The sequence below is a fragment of the Jaculus jaculus genome, chromosome 4 (genome assembly GCF_020740685.1).
Source record: "Jaculus jaculus isolate mJacJac1 chromosome 4, mJacJac1.mat.Y.cur, whole genome shotgun sequence".
NCBI lineage: Eukaryota > Metazoa > Chordata > Mammalia > Rodentia > Dipodidae > Jaculus > Jaculus jaculus.
Genome location: NC_059105.1, coordinates 146,160,468 through 146,185,968, shown reverse-complemented (window position 1 = coordinate 146,185,968; position 25,501 = coordinate 146,160,468). Strand labels below are relative to the sequence as shown.

At 39.2% G+C, this 25,501-nt stretch overlaps 1 protein-coding gene and 1 pseudogene across 1 annotated transcript in view; both read right to left on the bottom strand.

Annotated features, from left to right (window-relative positions):
* The window catches only part of Znf654 (zinc finger protein 654), a 96,312-nt gene that overhangs the window by 46,141 nt on the left and 24,670 nt on the right, over nucleotides 1-25,501 (bottom strand). The window contains exon 2 of the mRNA XM_045147285.1: nucleotides 15,610-15,755. Within this exon, the coding sequence (XP_045003220.1) occupies nucleotides 15,610-15,755 (146 nt within the window). The remainder of the gene's footprint in view (nucleotides 1-15,609; nucleotides 15,756-25,501) is intronic.
* On the bottom strand, nucleotides 19,757-20,655 carry LOC123460073 (annotated as a pseudogene).

Sequence of the window (25,501 nt, the reverse complement as noted above, 5' to 3'; positions counted from 1 at the left end):
TTCTCATGCAGAAGCCCAATCATCTGTAGCTAGGATCCACATATGAGAGAGAACATGTGGCGCTTGGCTTTCTGGGCCTGGGTTACCTCACGTAGTATAATCCTTTCCAGGTCCCTCCATTTTTCTGCAAATTTCGTAACTTCATTTTTCTTTACTGCTGAGTAGAACTCCATTGTATAAATGTGCCACATCTTCATTATCCACTCATCTGTTGAGGGACATCTAGGCTGGTTCCATTTCCCAGCTATTATAAATTGAGCAGCAATAAACATGGTTGAGCATGTACTTCTAAGGAAATGAGATGAGTCCTTCGGATACATGCCTAGGGGTGCTATAGCTGGGTCATATGGTAGATCAATCTCTAGCTGTTTTAGGAACCTCCACACTGTTTTCCACAATGGCTGGACCAGATTGCATTCCCACCAGCAGTGCAGAAGGGTTCCTTTTTTTCCACATCCCCGCCAACATTTATGATCATTTGTTTTCATGATGGTGGCCAATCTGACAGGAGTGAGATGGAATCTCAATGTAGTTTTAATCTGCATTTCCCTGATGACTAGTGACGTAGAACATTTTTTTAGATGCATATATGCCATTCGTATGTCTTCCTTTGAGAACTCTCTATTTAGCTCCACTTTTTTGTTTTTTCAAGGTAGGGTTTCACTCTAGTCCAGGCTGACCTGGAATTCACTATGGAGTCTCAGGGTGGCCTCAAACTCATGGCAATCCTCCTACCTCTGCCTCCTGAGTGCTGGGATTAAAGGTGTACACCACCACACCCGGCTTCAGATACATTTTTTTCTTCAAATAGAATTTAAGTATAACACATACTATGAATAGTCTGACTTCTTACTAGGTTGCATTTGGTGCTGTTTACTAATCACAGGAAGTTTTTCTCCCTCCAAATTTCTCCTTGTACTCCTTCAGAAGTCATCAAGGGTTAACTTGAATCAGAAAAATTCCCCTGACATTCTAGACCAGGTAAACCCTTGTTATGCTCTTAGTACACACTATAATTACCTCAAAACTGCAATTACATAATATAAATGAGAACTTAATATCTCTTAGCTTAGTCTTTGAAATAAACAACCTATCTTACTTCTGATCTTGTCCTTAAATTAAACATAAAGTTTTACAAAATTAATAGCATTAAAAACTTATAGTTTAAAAATGTTCTATTTATGTATTTGCAAAAAGGGAGGGATAAGAGGAGAGAGCGTGGGCATACTAGGGCCTCCTGCCATTGCAAACACCAGACACAGGCACCACTTCTGCATCTGGCTTTATAGGGGTGCTGTGGAATCAAACCCAGGTGACAGGCTTTGCAAGCAAGCACATTAAACTGCTGAACTATCTCCCTGGCCACAACTTACTTTTTTTAAAAAAATATATTTTACTTATTTATTTATTTGAGAGAGAGAGAGAGAAAAAAAAAAGGGGGCACTCCAGGACCTCCAGCCACTGCAAATGAACTCCAGATGCATGCACCCCTTTGTGCAACTGGCTTACATGGGTACTAGAGAGTTGAACCGTGATCTTTTGGCTTTGCAGGCAAACACATTAACCACTAAGTCATTCTCCAGCCCAAACTTACTGTTTTAATAGAATCATTGTGTTGCTATTTCCTCATTTTTTTTTGTCCTATAGAAAATATAGTATACTTTTATGTACAATAAATACTGAACACAAACACTTCCTTACAGGAAGCACTGAAGATTAGTAATTAATACAGATACTTCATTTCTTTTATCTAGCATTATATTCTTTTCTTGCATGTAGCACAGGCTGGATTTAAACTTGTGATCCTCCTGCTTCAGATTCCTGAGTGCTAGGATTATAAGCATGTGCTACCATTCGTGATTTTATATGTACCTTCTTCTAGTTGGCAAACAGAGGTTTAGGTATCATTTATTCTGACATTTTCAAATACAAGTTTTTTTGTTGATTCTCACTCCCCACTCTTATTCTCACCCCCCTACACCCCCAAAGCTCATCTCCTCCTTTCTGTTTAAATGTCACATGTGTCCTTTTGCTGTCTTCTGTACTATTTTATATCCTCACTTTCAACTTCTATGCCTTCCAGCTTTCCTATGTAATTTAAATTCTAACCATTATATATTTTTAAAATAGTTTTATTTATTTGTAAGCAGAGAGAAAAAAAAAGAGAGACAGACAGAAAGAATGGGCATGCCAGGGCTTCCAGCCACTGCAATGGGCTCCAGAGCACGCATCTTTCTGTCCCTCTGGTTTTATGTGGGTACCGGGAATCAAAACTTGTATGGTTAGGCTGTACAACAGCTGAGCTATCTCTCCAGCCCTAAGTCACCATATTTACTTAATTTGAATCTTAAGTTTTGATATCCCATTATTCCTTTAAAAGAACATGATGCTGTTTGATGCTATATGCATCCTTTTAAACCTCTCTGAAAATGCTAATTGTTATATCACAATACTTTGGTTTCTCAATTTAACAAATTCTTTCAGAGGTTTTATTCAGTTTGCTTTCACTGTCCAATGTCAAATGTCTGATGATTCTTTGGTAGCTTAGTACTTAAAAATAAAGCTATAGTACAGAGGTAAGTAGGACTCCTATAAGCATGTCTTGAATAGTGAGCTTTTTTTCTTTTTTTTTAACATTTCGTAAGCTTTTTTATTTGCTCCAGGTGGATTTTAGTCTCATTTCCTCTCTCTGGATTTCTGATCCCATAAGGAGCCCTCGGTTTGGCTAATCTGAGAAATCAGTATCAGGGACAAAATCTCCTTACACCCCGCCATTTTGCCAAGGAGGTCATCTTTAGAGACTATTCCAAAGTTACTGCACGAGTCTGGATGACTTTCACGCTCAGCTTCTCTATGTCCTGACCACCTAGCAGACCCCCTTTCTGCCAGGGAGAAACCAAATTGTTTCCCCATGCCTTCTCCTTCAGTTTGTTAAGAACCAAGCTGGGGGAAAGGAACCCCACCACACCACGAGTTCTCTAAACTAAATCCTTTCCCCATGCTGTGGTGAAATCCTTTGCACAGAAGGCCAGGTGGACGCTGATGTTTTCACACATTTCACTGTTTGAAAGCACCGTTACGAAGTCGGGTTGAATAGTAGTTAACTAATACACACACACACACACAAACTGTAAACAAGAAACAGAGGCTTCTAGAAACTGACTTTCTTCAAGGTTTCCTGTGTAGCAGGTAGCTGAGAATGCTGTAGAAGTGTTTTTTGTGTGGTGTTCTCAGCTCCCAGCTGCTAGTTGGGTTCTGTTTCGCATGACCAGGAATATTTGGTGCTGGTGAGACTGCTCAGAGGGCTGGGAGTGGATTCTGCCATCTGAGTGTCTCTACTTTACTTTCTGTACTTGCGCTCCTATCTGATCAGGCTAGAGACAACAAAAGACACACAGTAAAACAAAACAAGATGTGTGTGTGTGTGTGTGTGTGTGTGTGTGTGTGTAATTTCTATAGAATTTCCTTGTTTCCTCTCTTCTACCTTTCCTCCGCAAGGTATTTGCTATTTCTTTGTCATTGCTGATTTTTGCTGCAGTAACACTCTTGTTTCAGTCACAGCAAAATCATCACCATTAAACAGAAAACCCTTCTAAAGAATAGAAAACAAAAGGCTTGATGCACCCCCCCCCCCACACACACACCAAAAAAAGAGGCTCATCATCATCAGCTTCGGTGGCATCTTGTGCCCAGCATCAGGACCCACAGGCTCAAGTGTGGTAGCCACAGTAGGAGATGCAAGGTCAGCAGGCTGCACAGCAGGAGGGCTAGCCTCCTTCACCTTCTGAGACTCTCCAGACCCCTGGTTTTCTTCCACAGCATTCATTACTGCAATTACCTTGGCTTGCTTTTCAGCCCATAAGGGCAGGTGCAGCCCCAGTGCAGTCCGGCTCAGGTCTTAAGATTTTTTTTTTTAAAGATTTTATTTATTTATTTCTGTATGTATGTATGTATGTATGTATGTATGTATGTATTAGAGACAGAGAGGAAGGGAGAGTGAAAATGGGTGTACCAGGGCTTCTAGCTATTTTAAACCAATTCCAGACGCATGTGCCACCATGTGCATCTGGCTTACGCTGGACCTGGAGAATTGAAACTGGGTCCTTAGACATTACACACATACACTTTAACTACTAAGCCATATCTCCAGCCCTGAATAGTGAACTTTTGAGGGACAGTTAAGTAAATAGTTACCCACTACAAGAAGAATCCTTAAATGTCAGACTGCAAATATCACTGTATAAGCATCATTTAATCTTTCTGTGAAGAAAGGAAACCCACTCTGTCCCTAAAGCCTTCATCAGAATGCAAACTGTACACTGCACATAACTCCTTTATCTGTGTTCTCCCAAGTGTTGTCAGTTCCCACTGACATTTTCACACTTTGCATGTTGAAGTCCAGTATCTACTGGTGGAGGCAGGCAAGGAACATAAGCTACTTCCTATCTTGTTTTAACCACAACAGTTTTATAAATAAGTATATGCATATGCAAAAGTAAAGAAACCCAAATATTTCACATGCACTTAATCTTTAAGACATACTTTCTTCTTTTTATTTTGCAGTGGCAATGATTCCACAATTCACTGCTGTGGTATGAGTACAATTTAAAGCTAAATAAATACAAATACACCAAGTTGTGATTTATTTTCAGTACTTCAAGTGTCAGTCTTCTAACTCCTTTCTGAACCCCAGAAAACTGGCAGTCTTTTCATTCACTGATGACCCATGCCTATGGTCCCTGTATGCCCTTTACTTCTTTACTGTTTCTTTAGTGGAAGTCACAAAGGAAAACCACAGTGCCAGTTTAGAATTTCAATCTAAACGTCTTCAGAAGTATTTTTAAAAACTAAGTTTCCTAACATTATTTTGGCCTGTTTGAAGTTTCCTCTACTAACTACCACAGCCTCATCTGCTGTCCCGAGACCATCAGAGTTTGTCAAATCAATCTGGCGATTAGAAATAATGTTCACCGATTCATACATTCATTTAGATAGATAATTAATAGGTAGATGTAGATGTACATAGACAAAGATATATAGATAGATTTGACTTATGGATAGCTTGCTGATCACTTCTGTTTGTTTACATATAGAAATAATGGTCATCAATGTTCTAGTCATTAGGTTTGTCCTTTCAGCTTGTCTTTATCACTTTTTTCTACTTTTTACATTTCTACTTTATCTCTTTTCTTTCCTTCCACCTTCACCTGAAGTAAAATTGGTGCTTATTCCCTAGCTTTTCCAGGGAGAAACTTAAATCATTGATTTTCAACATTTTTGTTTCCATTTCCAATATAAGCACTTAAAAGTATGTATTTCCCTTTAGAACTAGTTTAACTATGATCCCACATTTTGTTGGCTTATATTGTCATAGCTATTTTATGTAAAATGATTTATTTTTCTTGTTTCTTCTATAACCTGTCAGTTTCTTACAAGTACAATCTTATTTCAAAAAGTTGGGATTTCTGATATATTTAATTTCAAACTGTTGAAGTTTGCTGAGTCCTATGTGTTCCAGAATATGGTCTGACTTTGTGAATATTCCATTTGCAGTCAAACTATGGGAAAGAACATTTCTCTGACAAAAAGATCAATCACACATTCTATTCCCTTACTTACATTTGTTTGTTTGGTCTATCAATAAACAAACAATGAATGTAACAAAAAGGCAGCAGCAGGATGCAGCACTTGTAGTAAAGATTCTGTGCCACAATGCCGTTTAACTCTAAGACTAAAAGTAAAGTTGTTAAATGTTAAGCATTAAGTCTGAGGGACTTCTGGGTAAAATGGCAGCATACTAGCCGCTCCAAAGCAGCCTAGGGAGGGAAATAAGCAGAAAAAGAACACAATATACTCTTCTACAAAAAAAGGAAAGTGTGTAAGTTAACAACCATAGCAGAGAAGCAGGAAAAACTAAGATCTTCCAGAAAGGAAAAAATTGGCCAGAATCCCATTGAGGCCCCAGTGGCCCCAGTACATGGCCCTGTGTACCCAACCTGCACAGAGCCACACACATCAGCCTCTTCGCAAAGTCAAGAAACCTGAAGGGGAAGACAGCAGGGCCCAGCTGAGCAGCTCCAGTACAACTACAAGCATCTTGCACAGCTTCCCATCACCCCCCAATCATCAGTGCCATGAACCTCAGGAGAAAGCTTGTTCACCTCCCTCCCACTCCCACCAACATCATTCAGCAAAGAAGATCACATCACCAGATCCACAGCCCAACAGAGAGGGACTGAGGTGGGCATTCGGCACTGGGGAGACTGGAAAACATCCCAAAAGGTAAACAAGGCCTGCTTACGCAAAGGACAGTACATAGGCCTGCACTGGAAGTGCTAATTTCTCTTTCCAGGTTATGTGTTTCAAATCCTTGGTTGCCTTTACCATTCTCAAATAAGCAGTATTTTGCTGGTGAGGATTGTTGCATTTGACGTTTCCTGATTCATAGGACCTCTGTCTTTTTCTTCTGTCATTAGTGAGGGCAGGGAATGACTGGCAACACACTGACCAGGAACCCATTTCACAACAGAAATCTCAACCTCCCAGTCCACACAATTAAGGGTGTGGGGCAACACACACCCTTACTGCCTTTGGCTTTATTAGATTATCTGTTTGTTTTAATTCCACTCTTGCATAAATAAATACTCTGTGCTGGTTTGGACTGAATGTGTATATTGCTCAGTAGAATTTTAGAATTGGCCAGTAAATTGTTCCACCAAGTCAACTAGAATACTTGAGTAGTAAGTAGGCAAAAATCAACACCTAGGGTCGCTTCTAATGTTTTCTGAGAGCGTAGAGTTACTTTTGGCACCTTAAACTCCTATCCTGGAGATATATAATGTCTATTATATGGCTAAGAACACTGCAGATAATTAGAAAACACAAGCATCAAATTAACTCAAGAAGCAAAAACCTCTACATTACAATACAAGAAACATAAACACACACACACAAAATCAAGACAGTATAATCTACCCCAAAATTATAAATCCAACAGAAATGACCTCTAATGAGACAATTTTAGATGAAATAACTAACAAAGAATTCAAAAACATATTATCTATACTCAAAGAAAAAACTCAGAGGAACTAAAGGAGAAAACAAACTCCTGAAGGAGAACACAGGAAAGCAACTTAATGAAATAAGGAGGTCAATACAAGACATGAATAAGGAAATAGAAATAATGAAAAAGTACCAATCAGAAATATTAGAAATGAAAAACAGAGTAAGTCAAATACAAACTCTATAGATAGTCTCACCAGTAGAATGGACTAAGGAGAGGACAAAATATCTAACCTAGAAGACCAGGTGGCAGATCAAATATGGTCCCACAAAGAGAAAAACAAACTAATAGGAAGGTATGAATGGGAATTTCAAGACATTTAGGACATTATGAAGAGATCAAGCTTAAAAATTCAGGGCATAGTAGAGGGAGAAGATTTTCACTCCAAAGGCATATCAGAGAAGAAAATTTCTCCCATGGGAAAATGATGCCAATGCCAATACACGAGGCCTTTAGAATGTCAGACAAAATTACAAATGAAACTCCCACCATCACATTATTATTAAACTACAAAACACACAAACCAAAGAAAATTAAAAATTAAGTCAGCGCTGGAGAGATGTGGCTTAGTGGTTAAGTGCTTGCCTGTGAAACCTAAGGATCCTGGTTGGAGGCTTGATTCCCCAGGACCCACGTTAGCCAGATGCTCAAGAGGGGGGGGCATGCATCTGGAGTTCATTTGCAGTAGCTGGAGGCCCTGGTATGCCCATTCTCTCTCTCTCTCTGCCTCTCCCTCTCTGTTGCTCTCAAATAGATAAATGAAAATTAAGAAAAAAATTAAGTCATATACAAAGTTAAGTCCATCAAGATAACAGCAGATTATTCAACACAAACTTTAAAAGCCAGAAGGGCTTGGAATGATATATTTCAAGTTCTGAAAGATAACAACTGTCAACCAAGATTACTTTATCCTACAAAGCTGTCCATCCAAACTGACATAAAAACTGAGAAATAAGGACATTCCACAACAAAAGGAGGCTAAAGGGATAAATGAACACTAAACCAGGTCTACAGAAAATGCTTGAAAGGATCCTCCATGCTGAAGAGAAAGAAAAGCACATAAGGAAACAGGAAAAAATAAGCCATACTAAAATAACAGTTAATATAAAGACAGTAAAGGAAAACCAGAACTAAAAAAAAAATGGCAAAAATAAATACACACCTTTCAATAATAACTCTTAACATCAATGGCCTCAATGTCCCAACCCAAACACACAGGTTTGCAGACTGGGTTAAAAACCAGGATCCTTCTCTTTATTGCTTCCACGAAACTTACCTTTCCATAAAAGATGGACACTGTGTTAGGGTGAAAGGTCAGAAAATGGTTTTTAAAGCAAATGGGCTTAAAAAAAAAAAAAAGCAGGTTTCACTATCCTAATATCTGACAAGATATCAAGAAAGAAGGTAGATTTACGAATTTTTATGAATTCAATAAACTTTATGAATTCAATAAACACTCCAGCAGGGGGACACTGCAATTCTAAACATATGTGCACCTAACATGGGGGCTCCCAATTTCAAACACTATTAGAATTAAGTTCTAATTAAGGTTCAGTTGTAGTGGGTGACTTCAACATCCCATTCTCATAAAGTGACAGGTCATCTCAGCAAAAATAAACACAGGAACATCTGGAGTAAATGAGGTTATAAAATAAATGGATCTAACAGATATCTACAGATAATTTCACCCAAATGCTACAGAATACAGTCATTTCGGAAGCACATGAAGTAGTGTTCTCTAAAATAGGAACATATATTAGGACACAAAGCAAACCTTAACAGATGCAGGAAAACTGAAATAATTCCCTGTACTCTATCTAATCACAATGGAATTAAACTACAAGTCAACAGCAAGAAAAGCTATAGAACATACACAAAATCACATAAACTAAACAATACACTACAAAATGATGAATGGGTCAATGAGGAAACCAAGAAGAAAATCAAAAAGTTTATAGAATCATAACGAACATGGTGGTGCACGCCTTTAATCCCAGCCTCCAGTGGCAGAGATAGGAGAATTGCTGTGAGTTAGAGGTTACCCTGAGTCAACATCGTGAAATCCAGGTCAGCCTGGGTTAGGGTGAGATCCTACCTCGAAAACAAAAACAAAAACAAAAACAAAAACAAAAAGCATAGAATCAAATAAATGCCAAAACCTTTGGGACAAAATGAAGGCAGTCCTAAGAGGGAAATTTATAGCCCTAAGTATCTATATTAATCAATTAGAAAGGTTACAAGTAAACAACTCAATGCTTCACCTTAAGGCCTTGGAAAAAGAACAAGGCAAACTAAACATCAGCAGATGGGAAGAAATAATAAAGATTAGAGAAGAAATTAATAAAATAGGAACCAAAAAACAATACCAGGAATCCATGAAACAAAGAGTTGGTTCTTTTAAAGGATAAACATAAATTATCCCTTAGCAAATCTGACCAACAGAGAGAAGTGACACAAATTAATAAGCACCATTACAACAGATACCAAAGAAATTCAGAAAGTCATTAAGGACTTACTTTAAGAACATAAACTCCACTAAGCTTGAAAACCTGAAAAGCGAATGATTTTGTAGATTTATATGACCTCCCAAATTAAATCAAGATGATATTAAACACTTAAATAGACCGATAATAAGTATGGAGATCTAAGCAATTACCAAAAATCTTCTAACTAATAAAAGTGCAGACCCAGATGGATTCACTGGTGAATTTTACCAGACCTTCACAGAATAACTAACACCAATGCTTCTCAAACTTAAAAGGAAATAACTCTACCAAACACTTTTAGCAACATAGCCAGATACAAAAAATAACACAGCCTTCCTATACACCAACAACAAATGTGCTGAAGATAAAATCAGGGAATCACTCCCATTCACAATAGCCTCAAAAAAATAAAAATAAAAATAAAGTATCTTGGCATAAACATAACCAAGGAAGTGAGGATCTCTACAATGAAAACTTTAAAACACTCAAGACAAAAATTGAGTAAGACACTAGGAAATGGAATGACATCCTTTGTTCTTAGATTGGAAGAATCATTATTGTGAAAATGGCAATCTTACCAAAAGCAATCTACACATTTAAAGCAATCCCCATCAAAATTCCAATGGCATTCTTCACGGAAATAGAAAACCTCAAAATTCATTTGGAAACACAAAAAAGCCCTCAAATATCTAAAACAATTTTGAGCAATAAAAATAAGGCTGATGGAATCACCACACCTGATTTTAACCTATATTACAGAGCCACAGTAACAAGAACAGCATGGTAGTGGCACAGAACCAGACACATAGATCAATGGAACAGAACAGAGGTCCCAGATACATGTCTGGGCAGCTACAACCACCTGATCTATGACCCCCCCCCCAAAAAAAAAAGCCAAAAATACTCATTGGAGAAAAGAGCCTCTTCAACATATGGTGCTGGGAAAATTAGATATCTAGATAGAAAAGGATGAAACAGATCCTTATCTTTCTCCATGCACAAGAAGTAAATCCAAATGAACCCAGGGACCTTAATATCAGACCTGGAACTCTGTAACTGCTAGTTGAAAAGGCAGGAGAAATCCTTCAACATACTGGCATAGGCAACAACTTTCTGAATATAACGCCAGTTGCTCAGGAAATAAAATCACTAATCAACTGCTGGGACCTCATGAAAAGTATAAAGCTTTTGTACGGCAAATGTCACTGAATAGAGCAAACAGGCAACCTACAGAATGGGAGAAAACCTTTGCCAGCTGTACATTACAGACAGTTAATATCCAGGATATACAAAGAACTCAAAAAACTAAATAATAAGAAATTAATTAACCCCATTAACAATGGGCTATGGAGCTGGGTGTGGTGGCACATGCCTTTAATCCCAGAACTCAGGAGGCAGAGGTAGGAGGATTACCATGTGTTCAAGGCTACCCTGAGACTACATAGTGAATTCCAGGTAAGCCTGGACTAGAATGAAACCCTACCTTGAAAAAAACAAAAAATGGCTATGGAGGGATGGGGGTGCATACATTTATCCCAGCATTTGGAAGGCAGAGGTAGGATGATTGCTGTGAGTTTGAGGCCACCCTGAGACTACATAGTGAATTCCAGGCTAGCCTGGGCTAGAGCAAAACCCTACCTCGAAAAAAAAAAAAAAATCTAAAACACTGTTCTTTAGCCATCAGGAAAATGCAAATAAAAACTTCTTTGAGATTTTATTTCACTCCTGTCAGAATGGCGATTATGAAGAAATCAACTGACAATAAATGCTGGCAAGGATGCAGAAAAACAGGAACTCTTTTACACTACTGTGGGAATGCAATTGGTAAGGCCATTATGGAAATCACTGTGGAGGTTCCTGAGACAGTGGAAAATAAATTTACCATATGACCCAGCTATACCACTCCTAGGCATATATCCTAAGCCTTGTCTTACTACCTTAGAAATACTTGCACATGCATGTTTATTGCTGCTGTATTCACAATAGGTACGGAATGGGAAGATATCCACTCAACTTATGAGTGGATAATGAACATGTGGTATGTTTATATAATGGAGTTCTATTCAGCGGTAATGAAAAACGAAATTGCCAGGTGTGGTGGCGCTCACCTTTAATCCCAGCATTTGGGAGGCAGAGGTAGGAGGATTGCCGTGAGTTCAAGGCCACCTTGAGACTCCATAGTAAATTCCAGTTCCAGGTCAGCCTGGGCTAGAGTGAGACTCTACCTCGAAAAACCAAAAAAAGAAAAAAAAAAAGCCGGGCGTGGTGGCGCATGCCTTTAATCCCAGCACTCGGGAGGCAGAGGTAGGAGGATCGCCGTGAGTTCGAGGCCACCCTGAGACTCCATAGTGAATTCCAGGTCAGCCTGGGCTAGAGTGAGACCTTACCTCGAAAAACCAAAAAAAAAAAAAAAAAAAAAAAGAAAAGAAAAACGAAATTATGAAACTTGCAGGGAAATGGATGGACCTGGAAAGGATTACACTTAGTGAGGTAACCCATGCCCAGAAAGCCAAGCTCAGCATGCCACACTGCCGGTGAACACTTCTCTCAAAGTTCATACCCACACATTAATGCTACCCTCACTTTTGGTTAGAGAGAGAACCTTCTCTTTTCAGATGGTGGTGACCTTGGGATGACTCAGAAAGCACCATGGTGCTAAGATGAAGTGACAGAGGAGTGCTCAACACTGAAATATCTCTATCATACCTTCCAATGCTCAGGGTCCATTGTGGAATATGTGGAGGAAAGAATGTAAGAGCCAAAGAAAAGTAGGACTTCTTACAATGCAATCTCCCAAACACAGAATGGCCTGGGTATCCATGACCTTGCAGTACCTGATAGTACCTACACAGGACATCATAATAGGAGGAAATGATAATGGTATCAAAATAAAAGAGAGACTGATTGAGAGGGGAGGGGATATGATGGAAAGTGGTGTTGCAAAGCAAAGTAGAGGGGAGGGAATACCATGGTTTAGTGTCTATAATTATGGAAGCTGTCAATAGTCCTCCTCTTGTTCAAAGAGGAGCATCAGCATCAACCCAAAGAAGGCAGTCCCTGTCTCCACGCACTAGGCCTACTAGAAGTCTCCAGGACTCCAGAGCCTAAAAAAGATAAGAAAGCCTCCAGCACCTCTGTCCTGTGTCCAATCTCAATCACCATCCTCAAACTGGTCACCTGCAGTACCAGTCAAAAAGGCTAAATGCCCATCACCTGCCAGGATTCAGATCAAGAAGGAGGTGGGAAGAAAAAGACAGAAAAGAAACACGAGAAGCACAAAAAGCACAAGAAAGCGAAGACTGGGGCCTCAGCAGTGTCTGTGACCCCCATGGCCCCAGCCACAACCACATCAGCACGGGAAGAGCCGAGGCAGCAGCAGAGCTGAAGGAGACTAGAAGTGGAGCTGGACAACCTTGATGACTTCGAAAAGCACCTGCGGGAAAAGACTCTGGGATCCATGCGGAAGGCTCGAGAATCCCCGGTCTTAGGTGGAAATAAATGTTAGTTATGATGTAAATTTTATATGATTTGTACTCGATTCAACTTCAACATTGCTAAAATGTGTTTGAGCTATCTATTGTAATAATTGCTAGGTTGAAATTCACCAACTTTAAAAAAAAAAAAGAGGGCATGGATTTACATTGCAAAGGTGTCCACTGTATATTAATGACATTCTTCCACTGAAAGCTGACATTCATTTAGAGTGAAATACTTTAAGCAAAAAAAAAAAAAAAAAAAAAAGCAGTTAAAAATTTTTTTAAGACAAAAAAAAAGGCAGTTTAAATATTGTTGGCATTCTTGTGTTTCCTTTAAATACCCTTGCTATTACTAAAGATTTTTCCCCACTCTTTCCTTTACTTTTTCTTACTTGAGTTTAAACACTCATATTGAGTGATGCTTCCAACTTTGTATGGTTTGTAAGCTTGCCCAGAAAGGAGACCACTGTTGAACTACCACATATGTGTACATGAGTATTCTAATGCCACAAACATTCTGTTGCCTGTGGAGTCTCTGCTGAAATAAATCAGGATTTGAGCTCTGAAAGAGACAGGAAAAAAAAAAAAAAAAATGAAAGCATGTTGTTTGCCAGGACACTGTGGGCTTATATTCATATGTAACAAGTTGATTTGGAACAGTGGAATTTTGTTCTATTTTGTTTTTTGTCTCTCGCTCCCCACCCCCACCTCTTTTGTAAAGGCAACTAACTAATCCAGGAAGGATCGATCCTTCAGTTACATAAAATTTTCCTTTATGAAAAGTCATGGCTCCTATTTATACTTTTTTCTTTTTCTTCCAATTGGTATACAAAATTTCAAAAACTCTTGCATTTGGAAATCTGGAAGGTCCTAGATTTTGAAATAGTATCTTTATTTCACTGTTTTATTTTATTTTAGTTTAATTTTTTAATGAATTATTTATTTGACAGAGAGGGGGGGGGGAGAGGGGGAGGGAGAGAGAATGGGCATGCTAGGGCCTGTTGCCACTGCAAACTCCAGACACATGTGCCCCATTGTGTAGCTGGTTTATGTGGGTCATGGGGAATCAAACCGGGGTACTTAGGCTCTGAAGGCAAACACCTTAACTGCTCAGCCCTCTCTCCAGCCCTTTAGTTTAATTTTTAAACTAAAGCTATATAAAGCTAGTAGATTAAACATAATAAATTTATAAATTTAAAAGAAAAAAAGAAGAAAATTTTCAGTGCCAGGGATGGGATACCTTCCCATGACTTGTTGACCAGGAAGGTCCCTGGTGCCCCCAAAACATTACAGGCCATTTGTGGAGACTCTTGGTTTCCCACAAGAATAGGTAAGACCCTACTGATAAAGACTCCACATGTTCAGGCTACAAGATCAGAGAAATAATGCTGGAGCTGACCTGAAAACCTTCTCTGTGTAGACCAGCTGACAGGAAGCTGGAAAAAGCTACAATGCATGCAGATTCATGGAAGAAAGAAGTCATCAGTGGAGATAAACAACAGTGGACACAGCAAGCCTTAAATTTGGCCAGCCAGGCCAAATGAGCCAATGGGTGCAATAGTGACATGTCGGTTATGAGGGAAAACCTACCATTCTCTAATTGGAGTGAAGGCCTGCTCCACAGGAGGGAATACATGCCTGATACTGAAAACCTCTCACTGGGGAAGTCATGAGCTCTATGGGTGTATGACGTTTGCTGCTGTCTGGCTAAATTTTTTTATGCTCCAAACTGCCTGGTAAGCACTCCTCTTAATGTTCATAACCATGTATTAATGTTACTTTCACTTTTGGATAGAGAAGCTTCTCTTTTCAGATGGCTGCTGACCTCTGAGATGATTCAAAAGGCACGATAATGCTGAGAAGTGACAGAGGAGTGCTCAGTACTGAAACTTCTCTATCACACTTTCCAAGGCTCAGGGTTCATTGTGGAAGAGGTGGTGGGGAAAAAATGCAGGAGCCAAAGGAAGGGTAGAGCTCCTTACAAAATGGCCTGGATATCCAAAACCTCACGGTGCCTGACACTACCTACACAAGACCATTATAATAAGAGGAAAAGATGAAGACATCAAAATAAAAGAGAGACTGATTGAGAGGGGAGAGGATATGATGGAGAGCATAATTATGAAGGGGGAAGTGGAAAGGGGACAAGGAATTATCATGGTTTAGTGTCTATAATTATGGAAGTTGTCAATAATAAAAAATAAAATAAATAAATAAATAATTAAGTCTGGAGCCAGAGAGAAGGCTCAGTGGTTAAGGCACTTGCCTACAAAATCTAACAACCCAAGTTCAATTCCCCAGTACCCACATAAAGACAGATGCACAAAGTGGCACATACATCTGGAGTTCATTTGCAGCAGCTAGAGGCCCTGATGCATTCTCTCCCTCTCTCTCTCTCTCTGTGCTTGCCAGTAAATAAATAAAATATTTTTTTAAAAAATTAAGAAACAATTAAGTCTGAATACTTATGAAAATAAATTTCCTTGAGGGAAAGACTTGGGTTTCTTCCTCAGCAGAAATAACTGAAAATCAATTCTCAAATACATCAAGAAAAATAAGGTAGCTATGTGTAAAAAATACTTACACAGCAAGACTACTCAAAACATACTGCACGTGCTCACATTCATCGGGAAAGGATGCGCTGGCTGACGTGAAACAACAAAGTGCTGTCTGCAGAACCTGAAGCTGTGGTAGAGGAACCTGCCATCTCCCAGCATAGTCTTCCACCACCTGACAGGAGACATCAGGAAAGCGCATTAGTACAGAAAATGTCCTCCACTTCTCACATTTGAAAATGTAGATAACTGAATTGTTCATCATAAACTAAACTATTTATATTCATGATATATATATATGAAATTAAAATCAATGACCATGGAAAAGAAACAGAGTAATGAACTGCCAAATCTTTACCAATCTTTTCAATTAATGTTATTCACTTCCTAAACCAACTTGTTAAAACAACAGTCACTACAGTTAAAATAGCTTGGACTGTAGAGATGCTCAGTGGTTAAAGTACTTGCCTGCGAGGCCTAACAACCAGAGTTCAATTTCCCAGTACTCATGTAAAGCTAGGCACACAAAGTGGTACATGCATCTGGAGTCTGTTTGCAGTGGCTGGAGGCCCTAGAGTACCCATTGGAAATAAAGAATAATAAATTTGGGGCTGAAGAGATGGCTTATCGGTTAAGCACTTGCCTGTGAAGTCGAAGGACCCCAGTTCAAGGCTCAATTCCCCAGGACCCACGTTAGCCAGACGTACAAGGGGGCGTGCGCTGGAGTTCGTTTGCAGTGGGTGGAGGCCCTCGCGCACCCATTCTCTCTCTATCTGCCTCTTTCTGTGTCTGTCTTTCATTCTCAAATGAATAAATAAAAATAAACAAAAAAATTTAATAAAAAAGAATAATAAATTAAAATGGCCATGCAGAATAGTCATACAGAAAATCAGAAATGGCCATGCATTATTATCACTGTTATTTCTAAGGCCCTGTACATCCTGTCAACACACTTAGTAAGATACAGTGCATGATGTGCTGATGGTGGATATTTAGTCTGTATCATATCATGAGAAGGTGTCCAAAGTACAAGGTCTGAACACATAACTTGAACATTCACTGTTTTCACAATTCTCAATGGAAAAATGAAGGTAAAGAAAAACTCTGATCAAAAAAATAACTAGGCTTAAGGACTAGAGTTTGATTCTTAAGTACCTACATAAAGCCAGATACACAAAGTGGTGCATGTGTCTGGAGTTCCTTTGCAGAGGCTAAAGGCCCTAGCATGCCCATTCTTGCTCTCACTCACTCTCATATAAATAAATAAATAAATAAATAAATAAATAAATAAATAAAATAATCATTTGTCTATTTGATCCTTTCTATTAGGATAATCATGTAAGGAAAAATCTAAAATTAGAGGTCATATTTTAATAACACTACAATGACTTATAAACAGTTACAAGGCATTTGGAATCTGCAAAGGATAATATCAATACTAGCAAGCAATCTGAACCAGTCTTGCTGGACACATCATGAAGCATGGTCTTTCTTTGGCTCGCTATTCTGTATGGTGATATTTTATAACATGAAGGTCTTTAGTAAGCTCTGTGACTATGGTAAGAATAAATGTTTTCAAAATGGTAAGTAAGCACCTCTAAATTTTTATATTCCATGCTATTCTCCCTATTAAAAACAAATCTTAGACTTCCGGTTAAGATGGCGGTGTAGGTACCACGCCAAAGCAGCCTAGGGGGGAAAAAAAGACCAAAAAAACTCAGTAAAGTACACACTTTTACTAAAAAGTGAGGTGTATAGGAAATTGAAGCGGCAGCGGAGAAGTAGAAGAGTTCCAGAGCATCCAGAGCCTGCACAGGCGGGAAAAGCGGCTCCCGCAGCTCGGCCAACCACCACGGCCGCGCACCAGAAAGCCGCCAGACTTGGCTCGAGCTGCAGGAAAAGCCAGGTGCCGGAGCTTTCCCTCACACCGCGCTCTCCGCAACTTGGGAAACGTGAGGGGGGAGCGGCAGCGAGCAACGGAGGAGCAGACTGCAAGGTAGAAGAACACATGGAGCAGCGAGAGAACCGGAGCAGCTGCGGCTCCCTCCCCTCCCCCACCGCCTGAGCCCAGCTCCCACGAACACAGCAGCGGCCCGGGACCCGGCCATGCCAACAGCGGGACCCAAGCAGGAGCAGAGTTCGACAGCAACATCAGCGGCTCCAGCACCGGTAACAGCGGCCCCAGCAGCAGGAGACCCAGGAGTGGCAGCAGCGGCAGACTCGGCGGCAGCAGCGGCAGTGGACACAGCAGCAGCAGCTTCAGCAGCAGTGGTGGCTCCAGCAGTGGCAGCTACAGCAGCAGCAGAGGCAGCAGCAGCGGTGGGTCCAGCAGCAACACCTTCAGCAGCAGTGGCTACAGTCCCATCAGGGGCAGCTTGAGCAGCAGCAGTTCCAGCAGCAGGGGTGCTGATCTGCAGGACCACACTTGCCAGGCTCGGTTTGCCCCGCAGGAAAAGCAAGTGCCCAGCTCCAGAAAGCAGAACAGCAGCCCGACGGCCCAGGCAGCCACTTGACTGAGACCAAAATCATCCAAGGTAACTGGGATTGCACCAGGGAAGGGTTTCACTTGGTCGCAAGCTGACTTGGATCCCTCAACAGACCAGAAATCTTAACCTCTTTGTTGATAGAGGATCTGGTCGTTATAATAACTACTCTTGCATACATACTTGGGGCTGTTTTTGATTGAATATGTACAGTGTTTAGTACTACCTGTATTTTATTCCACTCAGCCTGCTTGAATACTCCTATAGCAGGGAAACTCAACCCCTAAGAACATCTTTGTAGATACTCTGAGAGTCTTTTTTTTTTTTTTTTTTTTTTTTTTTTATTGAAATACTGTATTTACAAGAACAAAACAAACTTGGTTTAGCAGCCATGGTAAATGGTAAGAACATTGAGACAAACAGCAGGGAGAAGATACCCCACACAGGGCACCCATGCATGTTCTCACACTAACATTTAAACAACAGCCAAAACATTTACTTAGACTCTATGCACTAACCAGTGATTCTCTGCCTTTTCTTAGTATCACTCCCTTAGACCTAATCACCCCACAATTTTAATACCAGAGATATAATGCACACTCATTTATATATTGTATGTAAACCCATGTTTTATACACGAATAGGTTTTCTTGTCATCAAGAACAAATTTTTACAAAGAGCACTTAACAGAGCATGAACAATGAAAAACTTAAAGTACTAAAGCATTTATTTTTACTTGTTGAAAAATTGTATTTTCACACTTATAAATTGATTATTTTTAGAATAGTTTGACAATTGACCAGTCTGCTGTCTCAAGAAGAATTTCCCTGCAGCAGCTGAGGGTCCGGCTAATAGCACTGCACACAAGACCATAGAAACTGCATGTGTAGCAATCCTCAGCATTAAGGAAAATTACAATTGTTCCATGGTCATTAAAAATGTCAAAATATGAAAAACTTGCAGTTGTAAACATATGATAAAATGAAGAAAATTTATGCATTGTGAGCTACATTGTTTTACTACCAGAAATTAACTGAGTCTGGTTTGAACAAAGCATGGCTTTCCCATTACATAATGCATCATACTAAGTGAGCCCTGTAGGTCAGCTTCCAACATTTCTGAATTTATAATAAATATCCTGGAACATAAAGATGTCCCCATCTTTTTTTGTAAAACTCATTCATTCCTTTCATCATAGTCACTCTGCTCACCAATGGTGGAAAGTGTCCCTTTCGCTAACTGCTCTGGGGCACTGTGGGTTTCTACTAGAGTGACACACCCAGGCTTCCATCACCAGTGACATCTACAACTCCACTTTTTACTGATCCAAGCATCACTCTTGGAATCACTGTTGCTACCCAATGTTCTGATGACTTGTAAAATGTCATAGGCACACTTGGCTGTATGTGAATTATATAACATGTGCAGAGAAGTTGAAGTTGAAGTTAACGTGATAGGTCACTGAGCATGAAACACACCTACAGCTTTCATATTGATCTGTAGACTGGTGAGCTGGTCCTTCATGCAATTAAGAGTTATACTCTGGTAAAGTGAATTTGAATGACTGGTACTATTAACTAAATCATGGTCACTAAAACTGGGATTGAGGAGCCATGCAAGCTGAGACTACTTGCCAGGTGGCTGAGACAGGCTCAGTGACCAACTCCTTACAAATATCTAACTGTCCATTAAGTGATGAATTTTAAAAGCCCAAGGTGTGACATGAGATGTTTCAAAGTCTGCTGACATCAGACTGTAGCTGCACTGTAGTAGGAGAGAGGACCATAAGACCCCACAGTCTGACGCCATGAATTACCCAGCATGCTTATTATGGATGATTTCTCCTCCTTCAATCTCTTTCTGCTCATACAGCCACTTGCGGTCACAGCGGCACTCAGCTCCACATTTGGTGGAGCCACAGGCAGGACAAATGTAGAAGCACCCTAAGCAGTCCTCATCCAGGCAGTCGCAGAGGTCCATCCCACTGAAAATCAGGAGCCCTTGGCTGTCATAGACCTTACTCTTTGCTGGAATAACCTGTCTGTCTGAGCCAACACTTGAATTTTTCGTTAGCCTTCTTTTCTCCCTTTTACCAGTTTCTGGAGCAAATTCTGTTTGCTTCCCTGGGTTTGTAAATTGCAGTGACCTCAAAGCTTTAGCAGTTCTTCCATCTGACTCAGGTTTTCTTCTCTGGCGGTCTTCAGAGTCAACATCTACACTTCCATTGATGATTTGGGTACATTTTGGACAAAGCTTCCAACCAGGTACAAGTTGTCTTCCAAATTTTGCACTCAGAAATGTGGCATCATCTAAGTCAATTACATGCAAATTTTTCTTTGCCAGCTTTTTGTGTATGTTAAATGGATCACAACATGACTTTTGCAGATCCTCAAATCTATCAATATAAATTTTTGCATGATGTAAGCAAATTGTGTTATTCCCAGAAAATGTCATTCCAGTTCTAAGCTGAAGCAAAAGCATGTCATTTGATGACAATTCTTGCAAAGTCTTGAAACCTGTGTTACGAGTATAGAAGGTTTTATGGCACTCATTTGTGGTAAGAAGCTAGACTCCAATTGAACATGGATCCATCCTTCTTGAGTCTAGCAATTTTTCCTGGTTTTATTTTTGGTTTGAGATCTCTTTAGTAGGTCAGTGGTGATCCTTCTCAGCCGGAGCTCCCCGCGTCCGCGAGCCAAGCGACTACGGCGTCCGCGCGGCCCAGGCCCCGCGCGGCCCACTCTGAGAGTCTTAAGAGCCACACCTAACACCTTAAGGTCCTACCCTGAAAATATATTACATCAAATCAATTGATACAGCTAAGAATACACAGCTAGCTAGAAAATCCAAGCATTAACTTAATCCAGGATGCAAAAATATATACATTATAACACAAGAAACACTAAAAAGCAAGACAATATAAACCCACCTAAAAGTATTAATGCATCAGAAATGTCCTCCAGTGAGAAAGAGTTAGAGGAAATGCCTGAGAAAGAGTTCAAAAGAATGATTGTAAATATGTTCAAACAAGTCAGAGAACAAATCAAAGGAGTCAAAGAGGAACTTCAAGAGGAAATCAAAGGAATCAAAGAAGATGCAGGACACCAATTTAATGAAATAAAAAAGGCAATGCAAGACATAAATAAGGAAATAGAAATAATAAAGAAAAACCAGTCAGAATTACTAGCAATGAAGAACATAGTTAATGAAATAAAAAACTCTGTAGAAAATCTCACCAGTATGATGGATGAGGGAGAGGACAGACTATCTAAGCTAGAAGACCAGGTGGCAGACCTAATGCAGTCCAACAAAGAGAAAGACAAACTTATAGAAAAGTATGAGTGGGAATTTCAAGATATTCGGGACACTATGAAAAGATCCAATATAAGAATTCAGGGCATAGTAGAAGGAGAAAAACTCCACTCCAGAGGCATAGTAGGCGTCTTCAACAAAATCATAGAAGAAAATTTCCCCCAAATTGGGAAAGAGGTGCCAATGCAGATAGAGGAAGCCTTTAGAACCCCAGCCAGACAAAACCCAGAAAGAACCTCTCCTCGCCATATTATAATCAAACTTCCAAACACACACACCAAAGAAAAAATATTGAAAGCAATTAGAGAGAAAAATCAAGTTACCTACAAAAGCAAGCCCATCAGGATTACAGCAGATTATTCAACACAAACTTTTAAAGCCAGAAGGGCTTGGAGTGATATATTCCAAGTTCTGAAAGATAACAACTGTCAACCAAGGTTACTTTATCCTGCAAAGTTATCCATTCAAATAGATGGAGAAATAAAGACATTCCATGACAAAAGCAGGTTAAAGGAGTATTTGAAGACAAAATCAGCTCTACAGAAAATACTTGATAGAATCCTCCATGCTGAAGAAAAGGAAAAGGACATATATAAGGAACCTAGAAAAAAACAAGAAATACTCAAATACTAGTTAACAGAAGAGAGCACAGGTAGAACCAGAACCACAAAAAAAAAAAAAAAGGCAAACATAAATACATACCTTTCAATAATATCTCTTAGTATCAATGGCCTCAATGCCCCAACGAAAAGACATAGATTTGCAGACTGGGTTAAAAAGCAGGATCCTACAATTTGTTGTCTCCAAGAAACTCACCTTTCTACAAAGGATAGACATTATCTTAGGGTGAAAGGTTGGAAGATGGTGTTTCAAGCAAATGGGCATAAAAACAAGCAGGGGTTGCTATCCTAATATGTGACAAGGTAGACTTCAGTCCAATGTTAGTCAAGAAAGATAAGGAAGATCACTTTATATTGATTAAGGGCACACTCCAACAGGAGGACATTACAATCCTAAACATATATGCACCTAACATGGGGGCTCCCAAATTCGTCAAACAAACACTATTAGAACTAAGGTCACAGATAACACCAAACACAGTGGTGGTGGGTGACTTTAACACCCCACTCTCATCAATTGACAGGTCATCCAGGGAAAAAATAAACAGAGAGGCATCTGGACTAAATGAGGTCATAGAAGGAATGGACTTAACACATATATACAGGACATTTCATCCAAAGGCTGCAGAATATACATTCTTTTCAGCAGCACATGGAACATTCTCTAAAATAGACCATATATTAGGACACAAAGCAAATCTTAACAAATTCAGGAAAATTGAAAAAATTCCTTGCATTCTATCTGACCACAATGGAATTAAACTACAAATCAGTAGCAAGAAAGGCTATAGAGCATACACAAAATCATGGAAACTAAACAATACACTACTAAATGATGAATGGGTCAATGATGAAATCAAAAAGGAAATCAAAAAATTTATAGAGTCAAATGATAATGAGAACACAGCATACCAAAATCTCTGGGTCTCAATGAAGGCAGTTCTAAGAGGTAAATTTATAGCCTTGAGTGCCTATATTAAGAAATTAGAAAGGTCGCAAGTAAACGACCTAATGCTTCGCCTTAAAGCCTTGGAAAAAGAAGAACAAGGCAAACCAAAAATCAGTAGACGGGAAGAAATAATAAAGATTAGGGCAGAAATTAATGAAATAGAAACAAAAAGAACAATCCAAAGAATTAATGAAACAAAGAGTTGGTTCTTTGAAAGGATAAACAAGATTGATAAACCCTTAGCAAATCTGACCAAAAGAAGAGAGAAGAGACACAAATTAATAAAATCAGAGATGAACAAGGTAACATCACAACAGATTCCAGAGAAATTCAAAAAATCATAGGGACATACTATAAAAGCATATACTCCACAAAGTATGAAAATCTGAAAGAAATGGATGATTTCCTTGATCTATATGACCTACCTAAATTAAATCAAAATGAGATTAATCAGTTAAATAGACCTATAACAAACATGGAGATCCGAACAGTTATCAATAATCTCCCAACTAAAAAAAGCCCAGGCCCGGACGGATTCACTGCTGAATTTTACCAGACTTTTAAGGAAGAGCTAACACCATTGCTTCTTAAGCTTTTCCAGGAAATAGAAAAAGAAGGAATTCTACCAAACTCCTTCTATGAGGCCAGCATCACCCTGATACCAAAACCAGGCAAAGATAGAACAAAAAAAGAAAATTACAGACCAATCTCCCTCATGAACATAGATGCAAAAATTCTCAACAAAATATTGGCAAACAGAATACAAAAGTATATCAAAAAGATCAGTCACCCTGACCAAGTAGGCTTTATCCCAGAGATGCAGGGATGGTTCAACATACGCAAATCTATAAATGTAATACATTACATAAACGGGTTGAAGGACAAAAATCACATGATCATCTCATTAGACGGAGAGAAAGCATTTGACAAAATCCAACATCCCTTCATGATAAAAGTCCTACAGAGACTGGGAATAGAAGGAACATATCTCAATATAATAAAGGCTATTTATGATAAGCCTACAGCCAACATATTACTAAATGAGGAAAAACTGGAAGCTTTTCCACTAAAATCAGGAACAAGACAAGGGTGTCCACTGTCCCCACTTTTATTTAATATAGTTTTGGAAGTCTTAGCCATAGCAATAAGGCAAGAGACACACATAAAAGGGATACAAATTGGAAAGGAAGAAATCAAGTTATCATTATTTGTAGATGACATGATTCTATACATAAAGGACCCTAAAGACTCTACTAGCAAGCTGTTAGAGCTGATCAAAACCTACAGCAATGTAGCAGGATACAAAATAAATACACAAAAATCAGTAGCCTTCATATATGCTAACAACAAACACACAGAGGATGAAATCAGAAAATCACTCCCATTCACAGTTGCATCAAAAAAAATAAAGTACCTTGGAATAAACCTAACCAAGGAAGTAAAGAATCTATACAATGAGAACTTTAAAACACTCAAGCGAGAAATTGCAGAAGACACTAGAAAGTGGAGAAACATCCCTTGTTCCTGGATTGGAAGAATCAATATTGTGAAAATGGCAATCTTACCTAAAGAAATCTACACATTTAATGCAATCCCTATCAAAATTCCAAAGGCTTTCTTCATGGAAATAAAAAAAGCAATCCAAAAATTCATTTGGAATCACAAAAAACCTCGAATATCTAAAATAATACTGAGCAACAAAAAAGAGGCTGGTGGTATCACCATACCTGATTTTAACCTATACTACAGAGCCATAGTAACAAAAACAGCATGGTACTGGCACAAAAGCAGACATGTAGATCAGTGGAACAGAATAGAGGATCCAGATGTAAGCCCAAGTAGCTATAGCCACCTGATATTCGATAAAAATGCCAAAAATACTAATTGGAGAAGAGACAGCCTCTTCAGCAAATGGTGTTTTGAAAACTGGATATATATCTGCAGAAGGATGAAAATAGATTCTTCTCTCTCGCCATGCACAAGAATTAAGTCCAAATGGATTAAAGACCTTAACATCACACCGGAAACTCTGAAACTGCTAAAGGAAAAAGTAGGGGGAACCCTTCAACATATTGGTCTTGGCAACGACTTTCTGAATACAACCCCAATTGCTCAGGCAATAAAACCACAGATTAACCACTGCGACCTAATGAAATTACAAAGATTTTGCACCGCAAAGTACACTGTGAAAAAAGCAAAGAGGCAACCTACAGAATGGGAAAAAATCTTCGCCAGCTATATATCTGATAAAGGATTAATATCTAGGATATACAAAGAACTGAAAAAGTTAAATAATAAGGAATCAAACATGCCAATCAAAAAATGGGCTATGGAGCTAAATAGAGAGTTCTCAAAGGAAGAAATACAAATGGCATATAAGCATCTAAAAAAATGTTCTACGTCACTAGTCATCAGGGAAATGCAGATTAAAACTACATTGAGATTCCATCTCACTCCTGTCAGATTGGCCACCATCATGAAAACAAATGATCATAAATGTTGGCGGGGATGTGGAAAAAAAAGAACTCTTCTGCACTGCTGGTGGGAATGCAATCTG